General features: G+C 39.5%; 1 protein-coding gene across 1 annotated transcript in view; it reads left to right on the plus strand.

The window, feature by feature from the left end:
* The first annotated feature begins 7,230 nt into the window (after window positions 1–7,230).
* The window catches only part of CCDC158 (coiled-coil domain containing 158), a 32,632-nt gene continuing 16,611 nt past the window's right edge, over window positions 7,231–23,251 (plus strand). The window contains 13 exon segments of the mRNA XM_034064469.1: window positions 7,231–7,497; window positions 10,446–10,548; window positions 11,155–11,399; window positions 11,919–12,028; window positions 12,276–12,603; window positions 12,942–13,021; window positions 13,611–13,685; window positions 13,687–13,737; window positions 14,557–14,671; window positions 18,312–18,431; window positions 19,846–20,067; window positions 21,350–21,832; window positions 22,568–22,757. Coding sequence (XP_033920360.1) covers window positions 7,231–7,497; window positions 10,446–10,548; window positions 11,155–11,399; window positions 11,919–12,028; window positions 12,276–12,603; window positions 12,942–13,021; window positions 13,611–13,685; window positions 13,687–13,737; window positions 14,557–14,671; window positions 18,312–18,431; window positions 19,846–20,067; window positions 21,350–21,832; window positions 22,568–22,757 — 2,389 coding nt within the window.

Genomic DNA, 23,251 nt, shown 5'->3' on the forward strand with positions numbered 1-23,251 from the left:
AGTTACTCTGTCTGCTCACTCCACAATTTTCTGACCTGTAGGAAAAAAAACAAAACAAAAAAGCTCGGGGAGGAGGCAAAAAAAAAGTCGATTCCTAAAACTTTTAAGAGGGGGTTAAAATGTGAAATAACTCCGTATTTATTGGATTAAAAAGCGCAAAAAGTCTGTCAGGAAAACTGGAAAAGCAGGTGAAATTAATCCTTTGGGAAAATAGTTAAGATGATGACTGAACTCTTTTTATGTTCCGCGCTCCCCCGATGATCTGCTAAAGCTGCAGCAGCTACTGCTGCTCTGAGGGAGGCTGAGGAAGTGAGAGAGAGAGGGGGAGAGAGATGGATTAAGGCAAGCAAGGCAGTGCTGCCCAATTGTGCACATCAAGCATGCAATTATAAAATGCAGTGTGCAAAAGCTGAGGCTCACTCTTTTATTATGCCCCGGAAACCATCATCTTTCTATTGTACTTGCCAAGGAATTCTAACAATCCAAACCGACAGTTGCTGACTACAATGGACCTGTTCCAAATCAGCACAGTGGAACACTGCTGATAATTTTGCTCTCATTAAAGTGCTTTTCCTCTGCACGGAATCTATCAGCTTCCCTAGACATGTTTCTTTCCCTCATTTAAATTGTCATAAAAGGCCGGTGCTTTCTCAGTGTATGGAATAAGAAATAACACTAAGAATTTCAGATACTTTTATGAATTTTGGCAATTACCAATGACTATTGTAGAATTTATCAATGTGGGTGCATCTCTTGCACATATACATTTACACTCAGGGATCTGACTCATCCTTTAAACTGGTGTTGACATCAGCGAAGGTGTTAAAAACATTTTCTGTTTTCTATCAGCCCTTGAAGTGCATGATCAAGATGGCAGCCCACAGACTGCTCCCTCTTCTGCTGGCAGAGCTGAGTAGATAAATAGTAGTGCATGTGCCTCCAAGGTGACCCCAACTTTGGTCTTAGTGCCTAGGGTATGCATCATTTCTCCTTCGGGCTTTCGAAGTTGTAAAGAGGGGGAAAAGCTGTGGAGCTGTGATTCCAAACCAGAAATCTGCATTTTTTCATGCCCTACATGCTGCCCAGTCTCATCCCCTTTAAGATGTTACTGTTTCTCCAGAGTCTACTACTTGCCCCATGCATCCCAGCTCTCATTCCCAATAGCCATGGAAAGGAATTCAGAAGAGAGGGCCCCTCCCTTTATTTTTCATGGTAGATGATCCTCAGTCCTTGCTTATATTGAGCTTTGTCCACCCTGCTTCCCTCCCACAGGCTGAGTGTTCATTAGCTTCACATCCTGGTCGGGCTCACCCATTCCTTTTATCCAGAACTCACAGTTTTGCCTGACTCAAATCAGATTTCTGTAGTTTTACTCTCCTAGTGTTTCACTGTAAAAATGCTCATTCCAAGTCACCACAAACAGCAATTAATTTCTGTCCCTCCACAGACATTATAGAGCCAGGCTAAGGCTCTGGGAGCTGTCTCTTGGAGCCATACATTCTCCTATCCATAGCCATCAGGACTACTGGAGACTATATAAGAACATGCCAGCCTATTAACAAATCAAGGTATTTCTTTGGATTCTATCAATTTTCAGTACAAAATGTTGGTCACTGCACCTGTCTGCAGACCCCAGAATTTCAGCACAAGCTGTATTTTTCCCATAGCCTACAGTGGCTGACAGTTAACAGTTACCAACATAATTTCTGAGGTACAGGTTTTCTTCTCTTCGAGAGCTGCAATTCATTTAAGGTGCTGAATCCAACACCATTTTTTCCAATAATTCTATCAAATTGTTGACGCTTTCCTGCACATAATTTTGTCCCCCTCCTACCTCCAGATTTACTAGTCCTTTACACTTAATCCAGCTCTGAAAAGATCACATACAGGTGCTTGCGTATGTCAGAGACCCATGATCAGCTAAGGAAATATCAGTCACCCCAAAAGGGCTCTCAGATACTGTGCTGCTTTCTCAGCAGGCTCTTATTCCACACAGGAGCTAAAAATCCATCAGGTGCTCATAGAATCTAGTTCCTATCTGTGTTACCCATACATTTCTCATACAGAAACTGAGCCTTCTCTCTTGGTGACGCCCCAAGAAACACATGGATTTTTTGAACACCAGAGATCACAGTAATGATGAAGGAAGTGAGATTTTTAACAACGTGGACATGAGCATTGCTGTGCTTTAGCTGAAAACTCATTTTTCTGAGAAATAGATTTCAGTGCTGAATACAAGTAAATCAGTATTCACCATTCACCTACATGCAAACATTTTAAAGTATGAAGCACAAAGTTTTTTCCTCATCTTGCCTCTGGCAAGACCCTCAAATAGCACAAATAGCTTACCACTGTTTGCGACAAGAAAGAAATTATTCTATGAGGAGTTCCCCTCAGGACAGAGCTGAGATACTGTTGGGGTGAAATGGAAAAGACCAAGAAGTTCAGAAAAGTGCTGTCCATTGGTTCCAGTGTAAGAGAAAATAAATTTGAAATAGACTCATGTCAACTGTCAAGTGCTGCGCTGCTAAAACAGAAGAAATTCCCATTGATTTCACTTTTCAGTGTTCATAATCAGACCCTACATTTATCATTAACAAAGGCACTGCCTCCTTCCTAGTGCCTGCTCTGGCTTTTCCTCAATTCCTTCAAATAGCCCAAGTTTCTTTCGCAAGTTCATCAGAGCAATGCTACCCCCTATCTGCTGACACTATAAATTGTCACAAGTTTTAGTTGACTTCTTTGATTTAAATGCAAATATTTAACAGTTTAGTTAGCAGCCATTTGCTATGTTTTTCCTTTTCAGAAAGGAAGCAGAATCTTATTTATGGTGATGTTATTGATCTTACCTGGGTCCCTGAGCTGGCACATCATTAGGTCGGATTAAAGGTAAACCGAGAAATAAAACAAAGGAAATTCAGCTCCTAAAATCTGTACGTATTTGTTACTGCCTTTGTGGCTGGGGCAATTAAAAATTACGCTTAGTTCAAATGTACCTGCGGTTTAATTATATCCTGTACATTCAGAGGAAGCAAATTTATCTCAACTTAACTCTAAAGAGAAGTTCTACACAATAAAGCAGCCCTCATCTGGACTGAAGGGACTTCTGAGGAGGATTGACATACTAAAATAGCTCAGAGTTGAACATCAGGAGAGCAGAAGTGTAACTGATGACCCAATATATCATGTTTGGCAGAAAACTGTCATTACAAGCAGGCTGACAAAAAGTTCAGGATGAAGGGGGTGACACTGATCACCTTGCATTCACTCCTGCTTTTGGAGTCTTCTCTATTTCTAGTGGTGCACAAACTCCTGCTGAGCAAGGAAAAGGCTTGCAACAGCCCTGTCTGAGAGAATTTATATTTAGTGTTCTCAAGGTGGACAAAAGGGGATAAAAATGTGGGTCTTTGTACCTTTCAAGATACAGAGGGAATGGGTGACTTACTTCTGGTCATACATGAAGAATGAAAAGACTGAAAAATGAAAGCAGTGCTTCTTCCTAGCTCACTGGTTTTAGCACAGAACAACTTCTTTTTTTTTCTTCCAGAAAGGGCTCTGTATAAGCTGAAGAGCTTCAGGAATTTTAAATAAGCCAGCCTTCAAGCACCAGTGGCCACAGATTCTTCATCTCCCCTGAAACCTGAAGCCTTGAAACTTGAATCTGCAGTAGGATAGAACAAAACATGAATGTCAAAAGACTTAACCCACCTGAATCAGCCCAGGATCTCTTATAAAGAGAATAATTTCTTCTTGGGATAACAATTTTCCTGAAGATTTATTATGTAAAAAAATTAGAAACAGAAAAATAGAAAATATGGCTTTTCTATCGTGCCTCCAATCTGCTTGAGCTGACTGCAATATATCCATCCAATCAATGGTGTAAAATCTTAGAATTATAAAATGTTTTAGCTTGGAAGGGACATTAAAGATAATCTAAATCAACCCACCCTGCCATGGGCAGGGAATGTCAGTCTTACATCCCAAACAAGATGTCAGTCTTGCATCTTAAACAAGAGATTATAGTAAGGAACACACTTTTAAGACTTTGTACAGGCCCAAAGGGATTGTGATCAGTTACCAGTGTTCATAATTTGTTGCTAAAGAAAAACATTCCTAGGGAAGCTCTATTCAGACAGCAGGTTGGATTTGAGTTTGTCTTCATTCCAGGCCACAGAATAAGCCTGCTTTTCTGGGTAGGCCTGAGGTGACATATGAAAAATAAGACAGAAAGGAAAAGACAAGAGATTTGAGAGTGAAAGAAAAGAACAAAGCTGAGAAACAGAGGCAAGCTGCAAAATCCATGAATCTTTATCCCTTTTGTGCTGGAAAAGACCCTTATCTTTAAAGTCTGAAAATAAAGAATTTTCTTTGGGGAACATGAAAAAGTCTCTCCATATAGTATTGCCTCTGGCACAAAATAGTTGTGTTCCTCAGTTACTCAAAGCAAACTGAAAAGCAACAGGTCAATGTGAGGAATAGCTGCACTCCTCCAAGGAGAGTACAAGTGCCGCCACAACTCAGAGGTGAATTCAGGGTATCTGAATTGCAGAATTGCAGATTTTCTCTCTGAGTATGAATTTTCATCTATCTGATGTAATGCAAAGATAATCACTCTACTGAACCAAGAGTTTGAATCAGAAACCAGGAATCAGAAAAGAGACAACACAGTACAACACTGAAACTTTGCAACATATAGGTTGTTGTTGTTACACAAGCATTATACCTGTAACAACATTGAGGACACTTCAGCAATAACAATCCCTGATTTTCAATATATTACTGTAAGCCTTTCCAGAGAAACAGGCCGTTTTGTACTCTGAATGGACTAAATAACACACAAAAGCAGGGACATCAAAGTCCTCATTCTAACATTAAATTAATAAAAGATTCCATGATTACACAGAATTATCCAGTATTATTATTCTAAGGGCATTCCTTTGTTGAGACTCAGTTACACACTTTAGAAAAAGAAACCAGCACAAAATGCTCAGGGCAGCCATCACCTCATTTAATTGAGCAGCAGTGTAGTATTTGTCTTTACCCTAGTAGGTTGCGTGCACAGTTGGTCAGGTTTTAGATACACCTATCTTAGATCAGAGGTTTCTGTGCCAAGCTATTTCTTGTAATTTTTACTTGCAAGATGGACTACAGATGCTCTTATTTAAGGCTGAACACGGCAATAGGCTCTGATAATACAGCCCTGTGTCTGAACCCATCCTGTAAAGAGAAGGGTAAATTCTGTATATGTTTCTGTTTAATATGTGGCATATGAAGAAGCATGGAAGGTTCAACAGATTAATTTTTTGAGGGATCTCCAAAATAAGATGATTATTTAACAGTTAAAGCATTTAACCAAATCTGACATAGCTGGTGGGGATGACCAAAGCATTTTTGATGTAGAGCCTCTACTGTCATAAATTACTCCATTACCTTCCTCTCAAGCTATATCCCCCCACTGCACACTTCATAGTCCTCTTTGTGGGAGAAATTGATTGTTTTAAACACAAGACACTTGTATTTGTATCTTGCCGGTAAACTTATGGTGATACTTAGATGTTTGTTCTCACAGATATTCCTAAAATAGAAAAAAAAGCCATTTGGGAATTACATCCTGAAAGTTACTCTGTCCCCAGGTTGTAACTGCTGTTTCAGGAGAGGCAGGGAGAGCTGCAGAGGCTGGAATGCTCAAGAGACCTGGACTCCCATGAAACACTAGACAAAGAAGGCACTTGCTACTAGGAGAGGTAACGCTCCCCAGAAGTCACACCACCAAGGCCTTGATGGGGAAAAGCGATCGAGTTTCCCACTGAAGCAAGCCTTTGAATGTCACTTTGCAGAGAAATCAGACCCTGGGAGCAGCGTTTATTGGCTCCCCCTCATGCACAAGATCGGCTTCAGAGGGAGGAGTTTGTTCCCACGGCTACCGAGTCTGGGGAAGGGGTTAGGGGCAGGTGGCTCCCTTAGGGCTTTTGGGTTTGGGAGCCGGATGTGCAGCCTGCAGCAATGCAAAAGGAGGAGTGAATGCGAGATGATTAATGCCCCCCTCCCTCCCAGCCCCACGGCAAGAGGCAAGTCTCAATGAGCCTTCCAAACAACAGGAGAAACAAACCTCACCTGTGCCTGTCAGAGGTAGGTGCAGGCTGCCTCCCAGGTGAGTCTGCATGCTTTGTTAACACCCGGGGTTGTTGGAGTGCTGAAATGTGGCTTTGGGATATTGTATAGCATATTTACATATAAACTTCTTTGCCTCTTTTCGGGTAGAAATAAGGTACACATTTACAGTGCTGCCTCTTTTTGTGGGGGTTGCAATAAAAATGCTTTTTTTCCTCTAGCTGTTTGCCATCCTCTGCATGTGTGTTTTGCCACTGATGCACTGAAAACTGGGATGCAGTTCAGTAAGGAGAGTGGAGACCAAAGGTCTGTTTTCATTCAGTTAATTCTTACTTTTCTTTGCTCAGTTTAAAGTAACTCATGTAAAAGCACTTTTCATCTTTAGGTTTGTCTCTAGCACTAGGTGAATGGTTTTCTTCCCTTGGAAATTAAAATGGTGTGTTGTTGCTGTGGAAATGTTACCTGGTTTTCTTCTTAGTTATGTAAATATATAAGCCTATCTTTTTGTCTCCTGAGTTTGCCCAGACTTCAGTTCTCCACCTCTCTGATAATTTTGGTTTGGGCCCAGTTTATACACCTGTTCCTAGAAACTTGTAACATGTTGTATCTGGTATGAGCTGTTGGCTTTTATTGTGAATAACTTGAAAGGACAGACAGACAGACAATTGACGCTTGCATGTTCACTCTGCGAACCAAGATCCAAAATGGGGGAGATACCCAAATCATTTTCTTTCCTGAGGTGATAATCTCTCTCAGGTGATTCTCTGACCAAGAACTGAGAATGCCTATGTGGAAAACACTTTTGGGAATTCATAAAACCATTTCTTCTCTGAAGATATTGGTGTGAAATTTGGAGAAGATGCTTTTGGCCCTTTGACGTTTTCTCTGGCAGGAGGAAGTCTCCTCACCCCAACTTGGGTCATGGTCACCGCCCAGTAAGTAATACTTTGCTAGCTAAATACCATGAAAAAGATGATGCATGCCCTCTCTTACGCCCTTATGACAGGATTTTTATCCCTATTCTCAAGCATCATTAAACCACCTGCTATCACCATCCCGCTGAGGTGAGGGCGCTGAAACTCTGGTGCCCATGGCCTGAGGTGGCACATGTGAGCAGCCATGTTGGGGCCGGCGGAAAGGGTGAAGGTGCACACCCGATGGCCGCTCGGTCCCGGTGTCCCAGCCCCAGCTTACCCCAGTCTGCGGCGGGATGAAGCGGGTGGCTCCATTCGGATCGGCCGGCGGCCGCGGGAGGGCTGCTGCCCGGGGAGGAGGAGACCGGAGAAGGGACGAAGCACTCTTCCTCAGTGTGAGGGAGCGGCCTGTCTGGGGATGGCGGAGCGGGTGCCTGCCCTCATGAGGCACAAATCCTCTTGGAGCGGCAGTGTGAGGGGTTCATAGAGGTTTAAAGGGGTTTGGAACAGACCTGTTCAGGCTGGGGAGGCCGGTCAGGAACTTCGTTTCCTGCCACAGACAGGCAGACAGCTGTATGTGGCGGCCATTTTGTCAGCGCGTGGCGGGCATTTTGTCAGCGCTTGGCCGGGTCCATACCGCTATTGCCGCTGAGAAGATCCATAACCAGCCTTGTCTTCCTTTTCCTCATGGAAAACCAGGGAGGGTAAGTGGCAAGGCAGCCGTAGTTTAAGAAGAGTGCCTGTCATGGTGGTAGAGCTGAACTTTCCAGGGGTGGTTATGCAAGGGTTGGAGGCAGAGCTTTCCCATTAAGGAAGTATTTCTGGTACTCAGAATTGGGGACTGGAATTCCCAGAATTCTACTTTCTCCATTATGTGCCCTTAGGAAGCACCTACAAAGATCTTTTTCAGTCTAATGGGTTTATTGAAGGTATTAAATTGGCCATGGTGTGGAAACTGCTACTACAGCTACCTCTTGATTTACAATATAGTGCTATGTCTTCTAGGGGACCAGTCACCCAGGAAAATTCAAATAATGCAAATAAAACCTCATCTGGCTCAAAGCTACTCCTGAGTAATAACATTTTCCTCATTTTTCCTTTTCTGCCCCTGAGGTTTACAGAGTTCTCCCCCAGCACATAAATTAATTGTGTAATTTGGGACTGTTAATAGCAATCACATTCCCAAAACCAGAGATGTACAAGTCTCGACTTGCCTTAGACTTCGAGTTTTTCTTTCCCTTTGGACATACCTCCAAAAGCACGTTGGTGAGGAGCAGGGTTTGGCTTTAATCTAGCAGGTTGGCATAGACAACATTTGTAGCCAGGATCAACGCAGACGTTTATCAAAATCTCATCTTTGATTTCTTGTAGAAAAAATCTCTATCTGGGAACATGGTAGGAAAGTGGTCATGGATATGATTTGCCACTGATTATTGCAAAACTTAGCAGGCAGATACTTAGAAAAGCCTTCATCTGTGTTCATTAAAGTTGATTTGTAATATGGTAGAAATAAAGAGACACCTCTTTATCCACAGGTGCTGTTACAATGAGCAAGAATATCCAGGAATTAAGGTAGTACACAAATTTTAATTGTTATTAAATAAATTCCTGTACCTGCTGTTGTCATTATAGTAAACAGCACCCTTACTGAAAATGGAAGCCAGAAGATTCCTAAGATGTGTTATAATAATGTGACAGGGAAGCTGTGAACACAAAATTTAAGGGTATCAGTTGCCCAAGACACTCTGCAGTGAAGGACGAACTACACTGCACGATGTAATTTGTGTGGAGGTAATACCTGAATTTGTATCCACAGCAGAATGAGTTCTTCTCTGGCAATAGGATTTCTGCACAAAAAGCAGTATATAGTACTGCACTTTGGAACGAATTTGCAGGGGTCTGTGATTCCCCCTACTCTTAGATTCAGAATTATTCAGCATTGGAGAAGTGATACTTGTGAAATTCAGTGATTTTTACTGTTTTGAGTGTCTGGGTTTTTTTTTTTCCCCCAGAAGGGAGTACTTGGATTTAGTGATTTTTGTGTACAGTTATGTATATAATATTCTATGATTCTATATAATATTTGAAAGTGTTTCCCAAAGAATTAATGATTTGAAAATTAATTGCCAACAGAGAAGAATTAGGATTGTATTTTTCTCCCCAAAGCTTTGATTTACTGATTCACTCAGACTCTGGTGGATCAGGCTGAAGTGTAATCTCACCAGTGCACTCATTGCAACAGTGTCTAGTGGCAGATGTCACAAGAAAAATTATGAGGAAAAAGCTGCATTTTTGCATAGTACATCACAGTGCCCAGGAAATTAGAACATAAAGACTTACTGAGTCTAAATGTCTGTCCCAACTGTCAAATTTATTAGTCTTCGGTATTTGTACAGTCATTCTTTTAACCTGTTTACACATTTAGGTTATACTCCACAATAACAGGGCAGTGTTGATAGAACCTCCACCCTTGCCTCTTCTTCCCAGTTCCAGAGTTACAAACTCAGGGTGCTTTTCCCTATGCTGTGTAGTTCTCTTTGCTTCAGTGTCTTCTGATCTTGTTTCATCAGTAATGTCACAGAAAGAAAATTAAGGTTTATCATGATGCCTTAATACAGCTGCATAGAGGCAGCATAACAAGTGCAGTACACAGACATAGGGACTTGTTGCATTGTGAAAAAGAAGTGCTGTGTGGGCAGAAATCAACTGTGCATGTTGTAATTGGGTCATTTGTGAATGTCACAGTCCTGGTATGTACACACAAGAGTACTGATGCTCAGTGACAGGGAGCTGCTCTCCTTGCCGATCTCATTGTCTTCCCTCAACTGTAGACTTGCCAATTAAACTGTTTTTCCACAATTTCACATTCCAGTTTGTCCCTCAACTATTTTTTCTTCATGTTTCCTCTTAGTTTTTGTCTCTTTACTGCTTAGAGCTGAGCTGCCAAAGCCTGTCTAGTATTCTCACTTAGATGGATTTCTTTTGGTCAGAAAAAATCATTTTGCCTTTTTTTAACTTATCTGCCTGCTTTCTTTGAACAATCCCCCCTTCCCCCCCCCCCGCCCCCAACTCCCTGTCAGGAATGTAGCAAATTGTCTGGTGCCCATCAAGTCCAATAAGATCAGATGGTGTGTATTGGCACAGGTTTCCTTTCTACTGTGCTCAAGGTTTCATACAACCAAACAGGTTTCTTGATTCTAAGTTCTCTTAGATGTATCTTATCATGCCTGCAAATGAAGTATTTGATAGATTTCTGTGGGTTTGGTGGACCATACAGTTCCAGCTTTGTCTCAGTAAGGTAGTATTTTACTGGCCAACTAGGAGAAGAAATGTGGAAATAAAGGGAAATCCATTTTAAGAAGGTAAACCAACTTAATTCTCTTTGATGAAATGCTGCTTTACTTCTTTGAACTTTAATAGATTATGCCTGCTAGTGAAAAAGATGATAGTTCAGTTGACTACAGTGGAGCTGCAGCTGTTGAAGATGTGTCACTGTTGCCAAATACACATGCAAACCAGGAAAGTACAACAGTGTTGCCAAATAAATTTTCTGATTCCACTTTTCAGTTGGTCCTGTCAGGTTTCATTTGTGATGGAGAGCAGTCGGATACTCTTCTGTATTCAGTTCTGCCTTTTCAGCAAAGGTTTTTATGTGCTTTTCTGCAGGGAGAGACTGGAAAAAGAGCCAAAAGAGTCTCTGAAAGTCCACAGAGAAACCACCAAATGCATGGTGAAATCAATGATACATTCTTTGAGTCATGAGGAATCTTTACCAAGTGGCAATATGCCTAGTGTGGGCAAGTATTAAATAGATTTCAGAACATTTGGGAGTAAATTACTGTAAACATTGCAGACTGTTATGTGATTTAGAAGTTCATGTTATGTATTTTAAGTTGAATCCTCTTTAGGCCCTGTGTCATGCACAGCTCTTGTCGGCACAAGCCCAAGGTAAAGGCAGAGCAGCTCTGAAGTGTTCTCTGAACACCCAGTTTCACACAGCCAGTGGGGGATTGATTCCTAGGTTGTACTGTTGGTAGACACGAAGAGGCACAAATGCCCAGTTGTACAGATGATGGATTATTCTCACATATGACTTTTGCTTCAGCAGTTAAATTTATCTGCCTTTCAGGTGCTGCTAGTCCATTTCTCAGCAACCAGAACGTTTTAGCTTCTTCCATTCTCAGCACAGTGACGAAAAGCTCAGCCTGTTCTAGTACCACTAGCAGTCCACCCAATAATATCTTCTGTTCCAAATATGAAATACATACTGATTCTGAGAAGGAAAACGTGAGTGGTGCTGGCAAAGAACACATGGAAAACATTCTAGAAGAATACTCGCAGAAAGGTAGAGATGCGCAGAAAAGGCTGAATGAAGTGAGTTGCAAGTTTGGGACAGCTTCTTAAATTATAGACAAGCTTTTATTGGTTTTGTCATTGCTGAGTCTTTGGACAGTTTCACCAGCACTGTTTTGAGCATCCACTTGGCTGCTGTAAATTGTACATGGCCATCATGATTCCCACGTGCCATTTGACAGAAATAGACAATGAGTAGTAATGTTGGCATGATCCTTGTAGCAGTCTTTCATGCATAGTCAGTCCATGACAGCACAGTGTGACTAGCAAGTTAACTAAGAAATATTAAAAAAAAACCCTTAATTCACATACCCTTGCTGCTCTCAGCCTCTTTTTTTCCTTTTTCCTCTTTCCTTTTTTCCTCTTTTCCTCTTTTCCCTTTTTTTCCTTTTCTCTTTTTCCTCTTTTTCTTTTTTCTTCTTTTCTCTTTTTTTTCTCTTTTCTTTCTCTTTTCTTTCTTTCTCTTTTTTGGGGGGTTGTGGCAGGGGTTATTTAATACTTTGGTTGGTTTAGCATCTTTGGTGTTTTTTCCTCCTTTAGACTACTGAGCTACATGAGCAACAGAAAAACAACTTAAGGTTGATCATTGCTGATTTGCAGACCAAACTGATGGAAGTGCAGTTGGAAAGAGATGTGCTTCAGGATGCTAGGTATAAAGACAGGACAGATGTGTTGTGAGGAGTGTATATATGGGCTTTGAGAGGCACACCACATCTCCTAAATGAGAAACTTGCCCTCCGGAATGACAATGATGAGACTGTGGCACCCTGGTTTAGAAAATGGCTTACTGTGTAGCTGTAAAAATAATGGCAGATAAGTATTATACCTGTTATTCAGGATAAAAATCTATGTTGTGAATTCTGTTTTCTGAATTATTTAATCATTTTCCCAATTCAGACAAAAGGAATCTCAGAGCCAAGAGAATATCAAAATACAGCTAAAAACTACTATTAAAAAACTGGAAGCTGCCGGCCACCTGCAGGAGGAGATGCTAAGGGAGGCTGACAGCCAAACTGAACATCTGGAAAAGATGGTCCACAGCCACGAAGAAGTACTTCTGGAACTCCATGGCATCCTCATGGACTACGAAGACAGCACAGGCAGGAAACTCTGTGACCATGAGAACATTACTAGCAGCCACATGCACAGCCTGAGCACAGGACTTGCTGACGTACTGCAAGATTTAGACTCAGAGGTGTCATACCTCAAAGAAAAGGTTGCCCTGGTAAGTGAAGAAAGTTATACTTTTCCTTCCAAGACTTTTATGTTCTGTATTTTCAGAAGGTATTTTTGATAACTCTATGACCTCCCATCTAAAGCAGCTGAAGGAAATGGTTACGGCATAAAGGCATACAAATGCTGCTTTGCAGTTAAGATGACAGGTGCTGGTTTGCCGATCTTTTACACTACCCTGAACTTGAGGTTGGATTTATTGCCAAAATTTAACTGCGTGTAACTGGTTTCACAGTGTAAGGTGGTAGCAAAAGGAGGGAAATTACACTTTGAAATCTAGTTTCGTGTGTCTCTTCTGTAGGCATTAGCATTGTCATCTATTTGCAATAGGTAGAAGAAGAACTTGAGTCACTGAAGAAAGATTCACAAACCCCAAAACAGCTACTTCAGCAACACCAAAATAGGTACCTGTTCTCCATTTATTTATTTGTATAACATAAATAGATGTTTTCTCACGTGTTCCACAGATAGTTCTTTTCTGATGATGATGATACTGGGGGGGTGGGGGAAGTGGCTGGGTGGGCAACAAGCAATGTTTTTGAGGACTTAATAATTGTTCCACTCCAGATGTTTCTTTGCTCTTGACTTTCTGTTGCTTTTTCCTTCCATGCTGACAATCTCCTGTTTTATTCACTGCATAAAAAACCTACTTTTTTGAAAGAATCTCTACACCTTAATTTTCTAAGTGTGATTGGCTACTTAGGTGGACATCTAGAATTTGTTTGGAGACCATTGAAAGAAAATACTGAAAACAGTCACTTTGATAGTTGCATCAACTTTTTCTCATTAATTTCACTAAGAGCTTTATCCTTCCATCTTCAAGAAGTACTAATTTCCCCAGCTATCCACCTGAATTATATGGTTACCTGGTCAGTAACTCAATATATAACATTGCATTCATAATAGAACATCAAAATGGTTACATTTCTGAATATTGGAAATTATCACTATGTTTTCAGTGCAGAAGTTACTACTTGCAAGACTAAAATTGTTAACCAGTATTTTCTTTTGAAATAAGATTGAGCAACTAGTAAGTGAGCATGAACAGGAGGTGGCAGCACTGACTGATAAAGCACAATGCATATAGCTGTGCAAATAGTATGGAAAGCCAGATGAAGATCATTCAGTATGTTTTGTGATTATAGTATAGAAAATGTTAAGAGTAACCTTAACTTTAGAGAAAGCTTATGCTGCTTATATACCCTGCTCTCTGCCCTGCAGTTTTGGTTTTTATTTTGTTGCACTGTGACCTTTGTCTTTTAAATGTTCTGTGGATTCAGATATAAAATTAATTTCCAGCAGCATTTTCAGTTGACTCACAAACAAGGATGGGTAAACAGTTGGGTTGTTTGCATACATGTACAAATAGTGATGAATAATAATTTTAAAGAAAGGGTAGTTTCATTTGGGATAAATAGATGTTTTGGTTCTGTTGACTTTGGTAACAATTGAGTGAGAATAAAAAGACACTAATTCTCATCAGCCACTTGACAACTCAGAAATCAGTCCTCAAAATATCAGTGAAAAAAAATGAGGATATGCCATGCAGTGTTGCAAGCCTAAAATGAGATTAAAATGTGAGTATGCATTAATATCTGATTTGCATGGTTGAGACCATGCAAAAGCTTCTAATTTCTGCTTGTAGAATAGTTTGGGTGCATTTGAAAGCAGACTTGCCTTTCTTAGGACTTGCTTGGGAATAAATGAGTTATTATCGGGAACAGAAAGCAGCAGGATTTCAAATTATGTAATTTTATGTGAGATGGGTATCAGCAAATCTAACCAGTAGGGGGGTGTAATTTTTATGTCATCCCACTGTGAGTAATAATCCTACTGCAAAGCAGTGAGTTTCAGTGGTCATAATGATTGCAATGAAAACAACAAGATGTTTTTTACTTCCATGGTTCTTACAGTTTCTAATTTCTCCACCTAAAAATTTTCTTAGAGAACGAACAAGAAATCAGAATTCAGTGCATGCACATCAAGTTAGTCACTTGGAATCTGCAGTTTGTCAGCTGCGTTCTGAATTACAAGAAGTTAAAAGTATATATGAAGACAAGGTGCGTATGGATTTCTGTGTTAGCATTAGTGCCAATGAAACTGTGTATATGCCTGGGATGTTCCAGGTATATAAGAAAAGTATTTTTATAAGGGTTTGCTTCAGAAAAACTGTGTGGACAATAAGATAAATTGCCTCATCCTTGACTTGATTTGTTTGTATTAGTTTTAAGAACACGTTATCTTTCTTTTTAGCACAAAATATCTCTGCAAAACTCACTGAACAGAATAGTTTTGCTGAGTGTATTGAGAGCATAACCTAATGGTGCCTTCTGGAAATGAATGATTTTGCACTGCAAACATCACTTGTACATGGAGGACAAGAACATTATTGTACTGTACTGCAGGAAAATATGTCAGCAAAAACAGGCACTAAAAATAGCTTCTTATTTATGTTGTACTGCCCAGAAAAATGTTTTGGTAACTTTTTGTCTTGGTAAGTGGAAGGATGGGAGGACATTTTGATTACAGCAGTGATTGAGAAGCATTTAGGTTCCTGGAGATGCCCCACTTGTGAGTTAAGAATCTTTAACATTAATTGAAATCCAAAGGCTTCTTACCAGCTGAATACAATACAGGCAAAAAAGAGGGTCTGGGCAGCACATGTGTATTCAAACTATTTCTTAATCCCATTAGAAAACATTAATCTTGTCAATTTTTTTTAACCCTGCTGCTGCCCAAAGCCCAACTCTTTCCTAGGTAGTACAGCATGGAGTTACTGCCAGCAGATAGAGAGAACTTCTTACAGTTACACACAAAATCTCTGCCATGTCTTGAACTGCAGCATTTTGTATCCCATTTCTATATCATACCCACTGCATCTTTCAGTTATTTCACTGCTTTTGTTTCCAGTTTTATAAACAATTTGAATATCTTTAAATTCCTTCTTATTTGTGGTGAAAGATAATTTATGTTTTCTTTAGAAAATTATCTGTAAATGGTTACTGTCCACTCTCTTTAAAAATCAGTGGAGCTGATCTATGCAGAAATGCTTGATGGATCCAAATCCATCTTAGGTTACAAGTCATGAGGATTTAGGCATCCTTCTCCAACATACTGTTGAAGAGGGAAAGTTCAGGTCACAGGAGTTCCATGAAGTTTGGCAGAGCTCATGGTCTCTGATCCAAAAAGGTCTGAGAATGGAATGGCAGGGATGTGCAGGTCAAGAGTGTAAAGCAATGGTGCGTGTGTACTTGCACTGTAAAACAGCAGGAAGGTGGTTTATCATTTCTGTAGGTTTCTGCTTCTGTCAATCCCATTGATTGACATATATTAAACCTCACATTAGTCGGTTCCAAAAGTAACTTTTCACAGCATCATAACTGACCTGTAGGGAATTTGTAAATAAATATTCATTATTGTATCTCATCTTCAAGGAGGGTACAATATATGGTATATTTTCATGTCGGCTTTACCTGAATTCTTTTGATTCAAATCATGCAGTGCACAGCATAAGGTCGTATCAGATTTATAGCTCTAACTATAGTGTATATTCCATAGGCATGTTGCCTTCCAGAATGCTTAACTTGTAACACATGTGAAATTGGAAACTGGGAATAAATAAGTCTATTTTTCACAGTCTAGCAACTCCAGAAAATGCTTGGGTTGTATATCTATGAAAGAATATGCTACTTTATCCAATAAAAACTGCTTTTCAAAAATAAGTGTAATAAACTGAATTGCTAAGGGAGACTTTAGTGAGAGACGAGTTGATAGCTGGAGATAATTTGATCTTAGGCTGTTATGTGGAGTCATTCCTTGGAAGATGTGAGAGAGAATCTAAATAAAGGTTTTATAAATGTATGTCTTGCTTTTACAACATGGCTTCCTCCAGGGCTTCTCTGGTGGGGTAAAAACCTTATCAACTAACATTTTCAAGAGAGTAGGTGAAAACTAAAGCCAAAGATGAAGTTAAGTGTCAGTTTCAGTATGAGGAATGGCTGAGCTTGATTAGGACTCTTCAGCCTGGAAAAAGGCTGTTACATAAATGACGTTTGCAAGATCAGAACCAGTGTGAAAAAGATGACTGAGGATGAAAGGATGAAAAGGGTGACACCTCATGGTTTCTTCCAGTATGAAATCCTGGGATTGTTAAAAGCAAGGTTTAAAAAATCAGAAAAGTGTGTTGGTTCGTGCAACAGGCAGTAGACATGGGGAAGGTCCTGCCAAAGTATGTTGAAGTTGCAGCAGCTTGCAGAATTGGGCAGGGCTAAGAATAATGCTCCATTCCTGGCAGTGTTCGAGACCAGGTTGGACAGAGCCTTGGGTGATATGGTTTAGTGTGAGGTGTCCCTGCCCATGGCAGGGGGGTTTGAACTAGATGATCTCAAGGTTCTTTCCAACCCTGACTATTCTATGATTCTATGATTCTATAAGTTGTTGACATGAGACAGTTTCAGCAGTCAGAAAAATGTGGTACTTTAGTAGATATAAATCTAAATATGTAAGTGATCTGTTTGTATATGCTACATAAAACCTGCTGTTAGACCTCAGTGTGTCTGGCAGACTTCACTATATCATTAAACACAGTGTGAATATGGCTGAATATATGCTCGGGATGAACTTTTCCCTAAATTAACTTAATTGTACAGGAAGGGTCCTATGCAAGAACATCTCTTTCTGTCACTGTCAGAGAAAGCCCTGTTGATAATGTTGCATACAGCTGTTGAGCTCTGTAGAGGGTGTACTTCAGGTTTAAATTTTCTGTGGAAATATGGAGTAGTTGTGTAAGGAGGGATTCAGGGAGAAGTAACCTGGGATTTACTGAGATTTCTCCTATTGGAGGGCTCCACAAGATGAGAGGAACCCCTTTCAGAAAGGACCTAAGCTCATTACAGGAAAAAGAGGCCCTCAAAATGTCCTTCCACTATTTAGCCATTGGAGCTCTAGGAGGAGAACCAGTCCAGTTTTGGGGAAGGAAAACTTCATAAAAAGATCTTAAGAACTTTCCCTTGACAACATCTTTTCATCATGATGTGCCCAACCTCCATTTGGTGAAAGACCTCAGGTTTTGACACTAACACTGCATAAATGTCCATTAGTATTAAGAAGAATTATGTTTTTATTATAATCAGATGCATGAAAGAGGGGGGCAGAAGAGGAAGGAAAGTGATGGTTTTGTCACAAGCTGAAGAAACATTTTTAAGGAAATAGAAAGGAAATGCCCAGATTTTTGTGGTAGCCGAAAGAGAGATTGCAGATCCTGAAGTGCTTGTTAGAAGAGCACTGTAGGAGATTTCATATAGTCTTATTGAATGATTCCATACAGATTGTGTTTTAGTCATGTTTACATTATGTTTGCTTTTCTAACTAATAGTATTGCAAATCAAGCAAGGAGCTTGAATTTTTTCTTAACTGGCTGATTTCCTGTTCCATTTAATGTTTACAGTGCAGGTAAGGAATTTTTTAACAGCTGTGGATCAGAATAGAAGCCAGTTCATTCTCAGGAACGTCAGTTAACTCTGCAATGAAATTGATCTTAGTCGCTGAAAAACAACACAATTCTGAATACACCTAGGGAATAAAGATGACGTTTGGTCTTCTTTTGAGTAGAACCTAGAAGGACAGTAGAAAAAATCCAATGTAGTATTTAAAATAGAATATGTTAAGGTAATTATTAATGAATGTTTTTCTTTATTCTAGGTCAAAGATCTTGAAAAGCAGTTGCACCTAGCTCGTTCTGAGGTGGCAGAAGCTCAGATAGGACAGGATCAAAGCAGCCAAGAATCTAGATATTTGAATAACACGACTCATCAGTTACTGGTAAAAACAAGTGATTGTATTGAAAAGAATCTTGCTTTCTAAAAGCCTCTCTCTACTGATGGTGTTGAGATTTGCACATTGCTTGTTTATGAAGTGCAGCAGCCCCCTTATAATTAGGTATGAGGATTATTTTTTATTTTTTTATGAGGCTTATTTAGAAAATTGAATTAGCTGTCAAGAAAATTTCTCAAGGGCCTTTGCCATTAGCATGCTGTATTAAGATTAACTTTGTCAAAAACACAAAACCCTTGAATCCTATGCAAATCATGTTAAAGATGCTGAGCCACCTTCACTTTAACCTCACAGTTTAGGTCCCTCTGTTCAAGAACCTTGATCCCTGTGATTTTCCTAATTAGCACTAAACATTCCTTTATAACTGATTGAGAATATTCACAAATTGAACATACAGTATAAAAAACTTTGCCACATAGGGTTGATTTCACCACAGCTGGCTTCATGTACTATAATTAGCCTTGCTTTTCTTCTTACACAAGATTATTCCTTAATGACTGAATTTTGGGGTATTAGTTTGTGTGGTTTCATTAGGTTTGTTTGCCTAGTTATTGTCACAGTGCTCTGAAGGAGATGTTGAAATAATTTCATTCTATACTGCATTCTCCTACTCAAGAGTATATTAGTGTAAATCTTTTCCTACAGAATGTACATAGCTATTGAGAAGACTGGAGTCAGAAAAATCATTGTATAATTGAGGGTTAGGAAACTCCTTTTAGGATTCCTTTTGTTTCTGTCTTCAGCTCATGTTTTTATTCTGCCATTCTCTGAGCTTCCTAGTTGGTTTTTTACTTTTACAATATGCAGATGGTTACAACAGCAAAAGTTATGATTAGCAGAAATGCCTATTGATAATTCAGTTTGAGCACATTTTAAAGTTGTATTTTCAAAATGAATAGCTCTGAAATGTCAGGATTTTTTAACAATATTTACATTTTAAATTATCATTTATAATTTCAGTTATGGACTGTTACATCTGAGGTAGAAAAGATTTAAGCTATGGGGAACATGTGGCAAATTCTTATTAGTGGTAAAGATGGATATTTATCAAGAGCAGCCTTCCTAGGAATGCCATGTGCTTCATTGTTTTTCATTTGATACTGACACAACACGAATTTTTTAGTTTTGTAGCTTACACTGATTTTTGAATAGATATAAATGACATGAAAGACTTCAGTGCTGAGGTGTTACATGCTTCAAAATAACTATAGCAGCAGTAAGTTGAAACTTACTGCTTTGTTGGAAGAAAACATGTAAGAGGTGTCAGACTAGTTTAGCCGATATTCCTGTCTTCTGCTAAGTGTAAATCCATATAGTGGTCCCTGTTCAGTTATCAAATTGTGTAATTGAATGTTGCTGATGTTAAGAGAAAGAAGAAAAAAATCCTAATGGATTTAAAGAGGGATGTGACTTTAATTTCTTGTAACTTGAACTGCGTAAAAAAGAGATAGAACTAAGTCTAGAAAAAGAGCAGAACAAGCGAATCTGGGATCAGAACACAGACAGCAGCATCACCATTGACCATCTAAAGAGACAACTAGATAACAAAACCAAGCAACTGCAGTGTATGGAAAACACAGCAAAGGAAATGAGGACTGAATGTCAGAAACAAATGGAGTACAAGGTTGGTAAGCAGCTGTGATGTGATCGTGTTCAGGATAGAAAGAACACCAAATAGGGTCTTTACTTCAGGTAGAAGCATTGTAACTGGTTACCATGGGATGGGGGGCCTCTGCGGCTAACGTGGCAAAATTGTGCTTCCAAAGATGCAAATACATTACACTCAAAATCTGCATTTTTTCCCTATTTTTTCTCAAATTTTTTCCCTTTTCTGACCTATCCAGTCCTCACTTCTCATTACTTATGAAGATGTAGAACCATTATTTAAATATTTATTTTTGACATACAAGGCTTAGGAGAAAATGAATGTTCTGCTGATTGTGTGCTTGATTTTGACTATAAACCTCTGAAACAACCTTGTGTAAATTTCCAGAAAGTTTGATGTTGGCAGGTGTAACAAACAAACTATTGAAGGTAGTATTTTCTCTAAGAATAATTGGTAAATGAAAGGCCTTCATAATGCTTTCATTTATGTAGTGCTTAATGAAAATATAATGACATTTATGTTTATAAACCTAAGCTGAATGCAGTGCTATGTCAGAAAGAATTAATTCTGACAAAGTAGATTCCTAGACACTGATTTGTAGTACATTCCTCTTTCTTCTTCAGCCCCTCAGAAATGAGCTGTAATTAGGTAACCCTCTTTGCATTATGGGTAAAGATCAAGCTAATTACTTTGTGTTTCGACCCAACGACAGGCTTGTGCTACCTCACATAGCCTTCTACATCTTCTCAATCCATTATTTTTCCTTTAAAATCCTCCCACCAGGAAGTTCATTCTTTTCCCCTGTTTCTATTTTGTACTGTTAGCATATCCTGAGTCACACTGCTTGATGCTTTAAATGGTGCACATTGCTGCCTGCAGGAATAAAATCAGTATAAATTATTCATGTATATACTTCCCCCCCCCCCCCCCCCCCCCCCCAAATTACAGTGCTGTCAGTCAAGTTCTAACACTTAAAGTTCTTTTGCCTCAGCTGCTCTAAATTTCATACTAAAATTGCAGGTTTGTGGTTTTGTTGGGTTTTTTTCCCATCAGTTTAACCTTTTCCATTTTCCATAATAAACACCCAATATTCTGAGCAATACTTTACTTATTAAGATGGGGAAAGGAAAGAAAACAACAAGAATCACACAGTCATTGTAGACTAGATCATGCTGACCTAATTTTCCTGTAAAGCCCAGATGTTTTATGGTGAACTCTAGAAAAACCAAAATGTGACAGAAAGTTTTAAAGGTAGAAATAAACGTTTCTCTTGGTTGAGCTTTATATTTCTGTTATTCAGATGGCTGCAATTAAGGAAAAAAATGAAAGCATTGGAAGAATATCCTCATTGACTGTCCAACTGGAGTCAACCAAGGACACGCTCCGTAAAGTTAAAGAAGATCTTACAGCCAAACAGATCGATTTGGAGATTGCTGAGAAAACTGTGTCAAATCTGACAGCCTGTCTGCAGGAGAAAGAGAGAGCCCTTGAGGTTACCAGTGAGGAAATTGAGAAACTGCATTCACAACTTAGCAGTAGGATACAAGAGTTCCAACATCTCAAGAATGAAGAGGACCATTTAGATCATGTGCAGTCAGAGTGTGAAGCACTGAAACTGCAGATATCAGAGAAGCAAAGGATTATTGAGATCTTCCAAAAGCAAATTGATATCATGACCCAGATTGTGGGCCAGCACAGTCGAGCTGCTGGAGCAATAGAAGTTGAGAAATCCCAGCTTATAAAAGAAATAGATGACTGGAAACTGAAAGCAGAAGAACTGAAGGTGTGCAAACAATGCTTTATTTATGTCTTTGTAATACAGTAAATATTTTCTGTTTTTAAATGTCCGTCTTAATGTGCTAATACTGTGGTTTTAATGCAGCTTGAATCCTAGCAGCAATAAAAGAGGTAGTGGGCAGAGAGAATATTACCACCAAAAATGAATAATTCACTGGTAAAAAGCAGTTGCCAAGAGGCTTCTGCAAGCTGGAATATAACATGCTGTCCTCAGTGGTACAGTTGTCCACACCAGTAACAGAACCAGAAATACAAAGTGTTACTGAAAAATAATACACAGTAAGCACTCAGAATTCCAAACTGAAGAAACTGTTTAGAACTGCTTATTACTCTGTCAAGAATTACAGGATAGGGCAGTCTTATGCAGGTCAGTGTCTTCAGAACAAATTCACTCCAGATGGGGAATCTCATTCTCTTCTGTGAGAATTAGGGGTGAATATGGAAGTGCTGCTAGTAAAGGATGGAAATAACTTGCATATAATATACCTGCTAAGGTTAAACATGGTGGAAACCAGCAGATGAGATTCTGTTGCACCCTTTTTGCCTGGATTAGCAATTTTCACAGAACTAATCTGTCTACTTTACTCTGACTTTCTTTCTTGCCCCAAACTCTTCACTGACAACCAAGATTTAAAGTAATGATGATGTCTGCACATCTTTGTGCTTATTTTGTGTAATTATGTGTATTGCACATAGTTAACATTGTCTTTTATGTAAGTAGATTGCAAAGGATGAGAAAGAAACCAGAATACATGAAATGGAAGCCAGACTGAGTGAACTGGAACTGGAGAAGGTTAAACTGGTTAACACCTGCACTGAGAGGCTCCATGCACTTAACAATATGAAACTGGAAAAAGACCAGCTAATGAATGAACTTGAAGCCAGTCGGGGTGAGCTAGCTGGCCTTGCAGGTAAGGAGCCTCAACTTGGCTCAGCTCTGACATCCGCTAAATTGGGCTGGTGTTAAAAATAAAAGAGCAGCTTGCTTGCTGAATCCAAATATGGCTGCTGGTACAGCAGGAGGTTCCCTGCCAGCAAGGGGTGGTCAGGTCACTTCAGAGAGCCATGTCATGATTTGGGATTCTGGCACACAATGGTGAGAATGCAATCTTCCTGAACAAAAGTACTTAAACTGCCTGGCTCTGGAGACCAAAGAAGCAGACGCAGTAAATCGCAGAACAGATACTTGACTGCTTTTCCCTGAGTGTTATTAAAGAGCACTAGGGGATCCTATTAACAGTCTGTGGTCAAATTACAGTGGAACTTTGTTTCTGTTTTGTTGTAGCTTTGCTACAGTGTTATTTAGAAATGTTTATGTTGTAACTCCACTGTTTTCAGAAGTAATGTGAAGGAAAGCAAAATCAAAAGTAGGGTCTGGAACTAAGCCAACCACCAAAATTCAGGG

Source organism: Melopsittacus undulatus, chromosome 7 (genome assembly GCF_012275295.1).
Source record: "Melopsittacus undulatus isolate bMelUnd1 chromosome 7, bMelUnd1.mat.Z, whole genome shotgun sequence".
NCBI classification, from domain to species: Eukaryota; Metazoa; Chordata; class Aves; order Psittaciformes; family Psittaculidae; genus Melopsittacus; species Melopsittacus undulatus.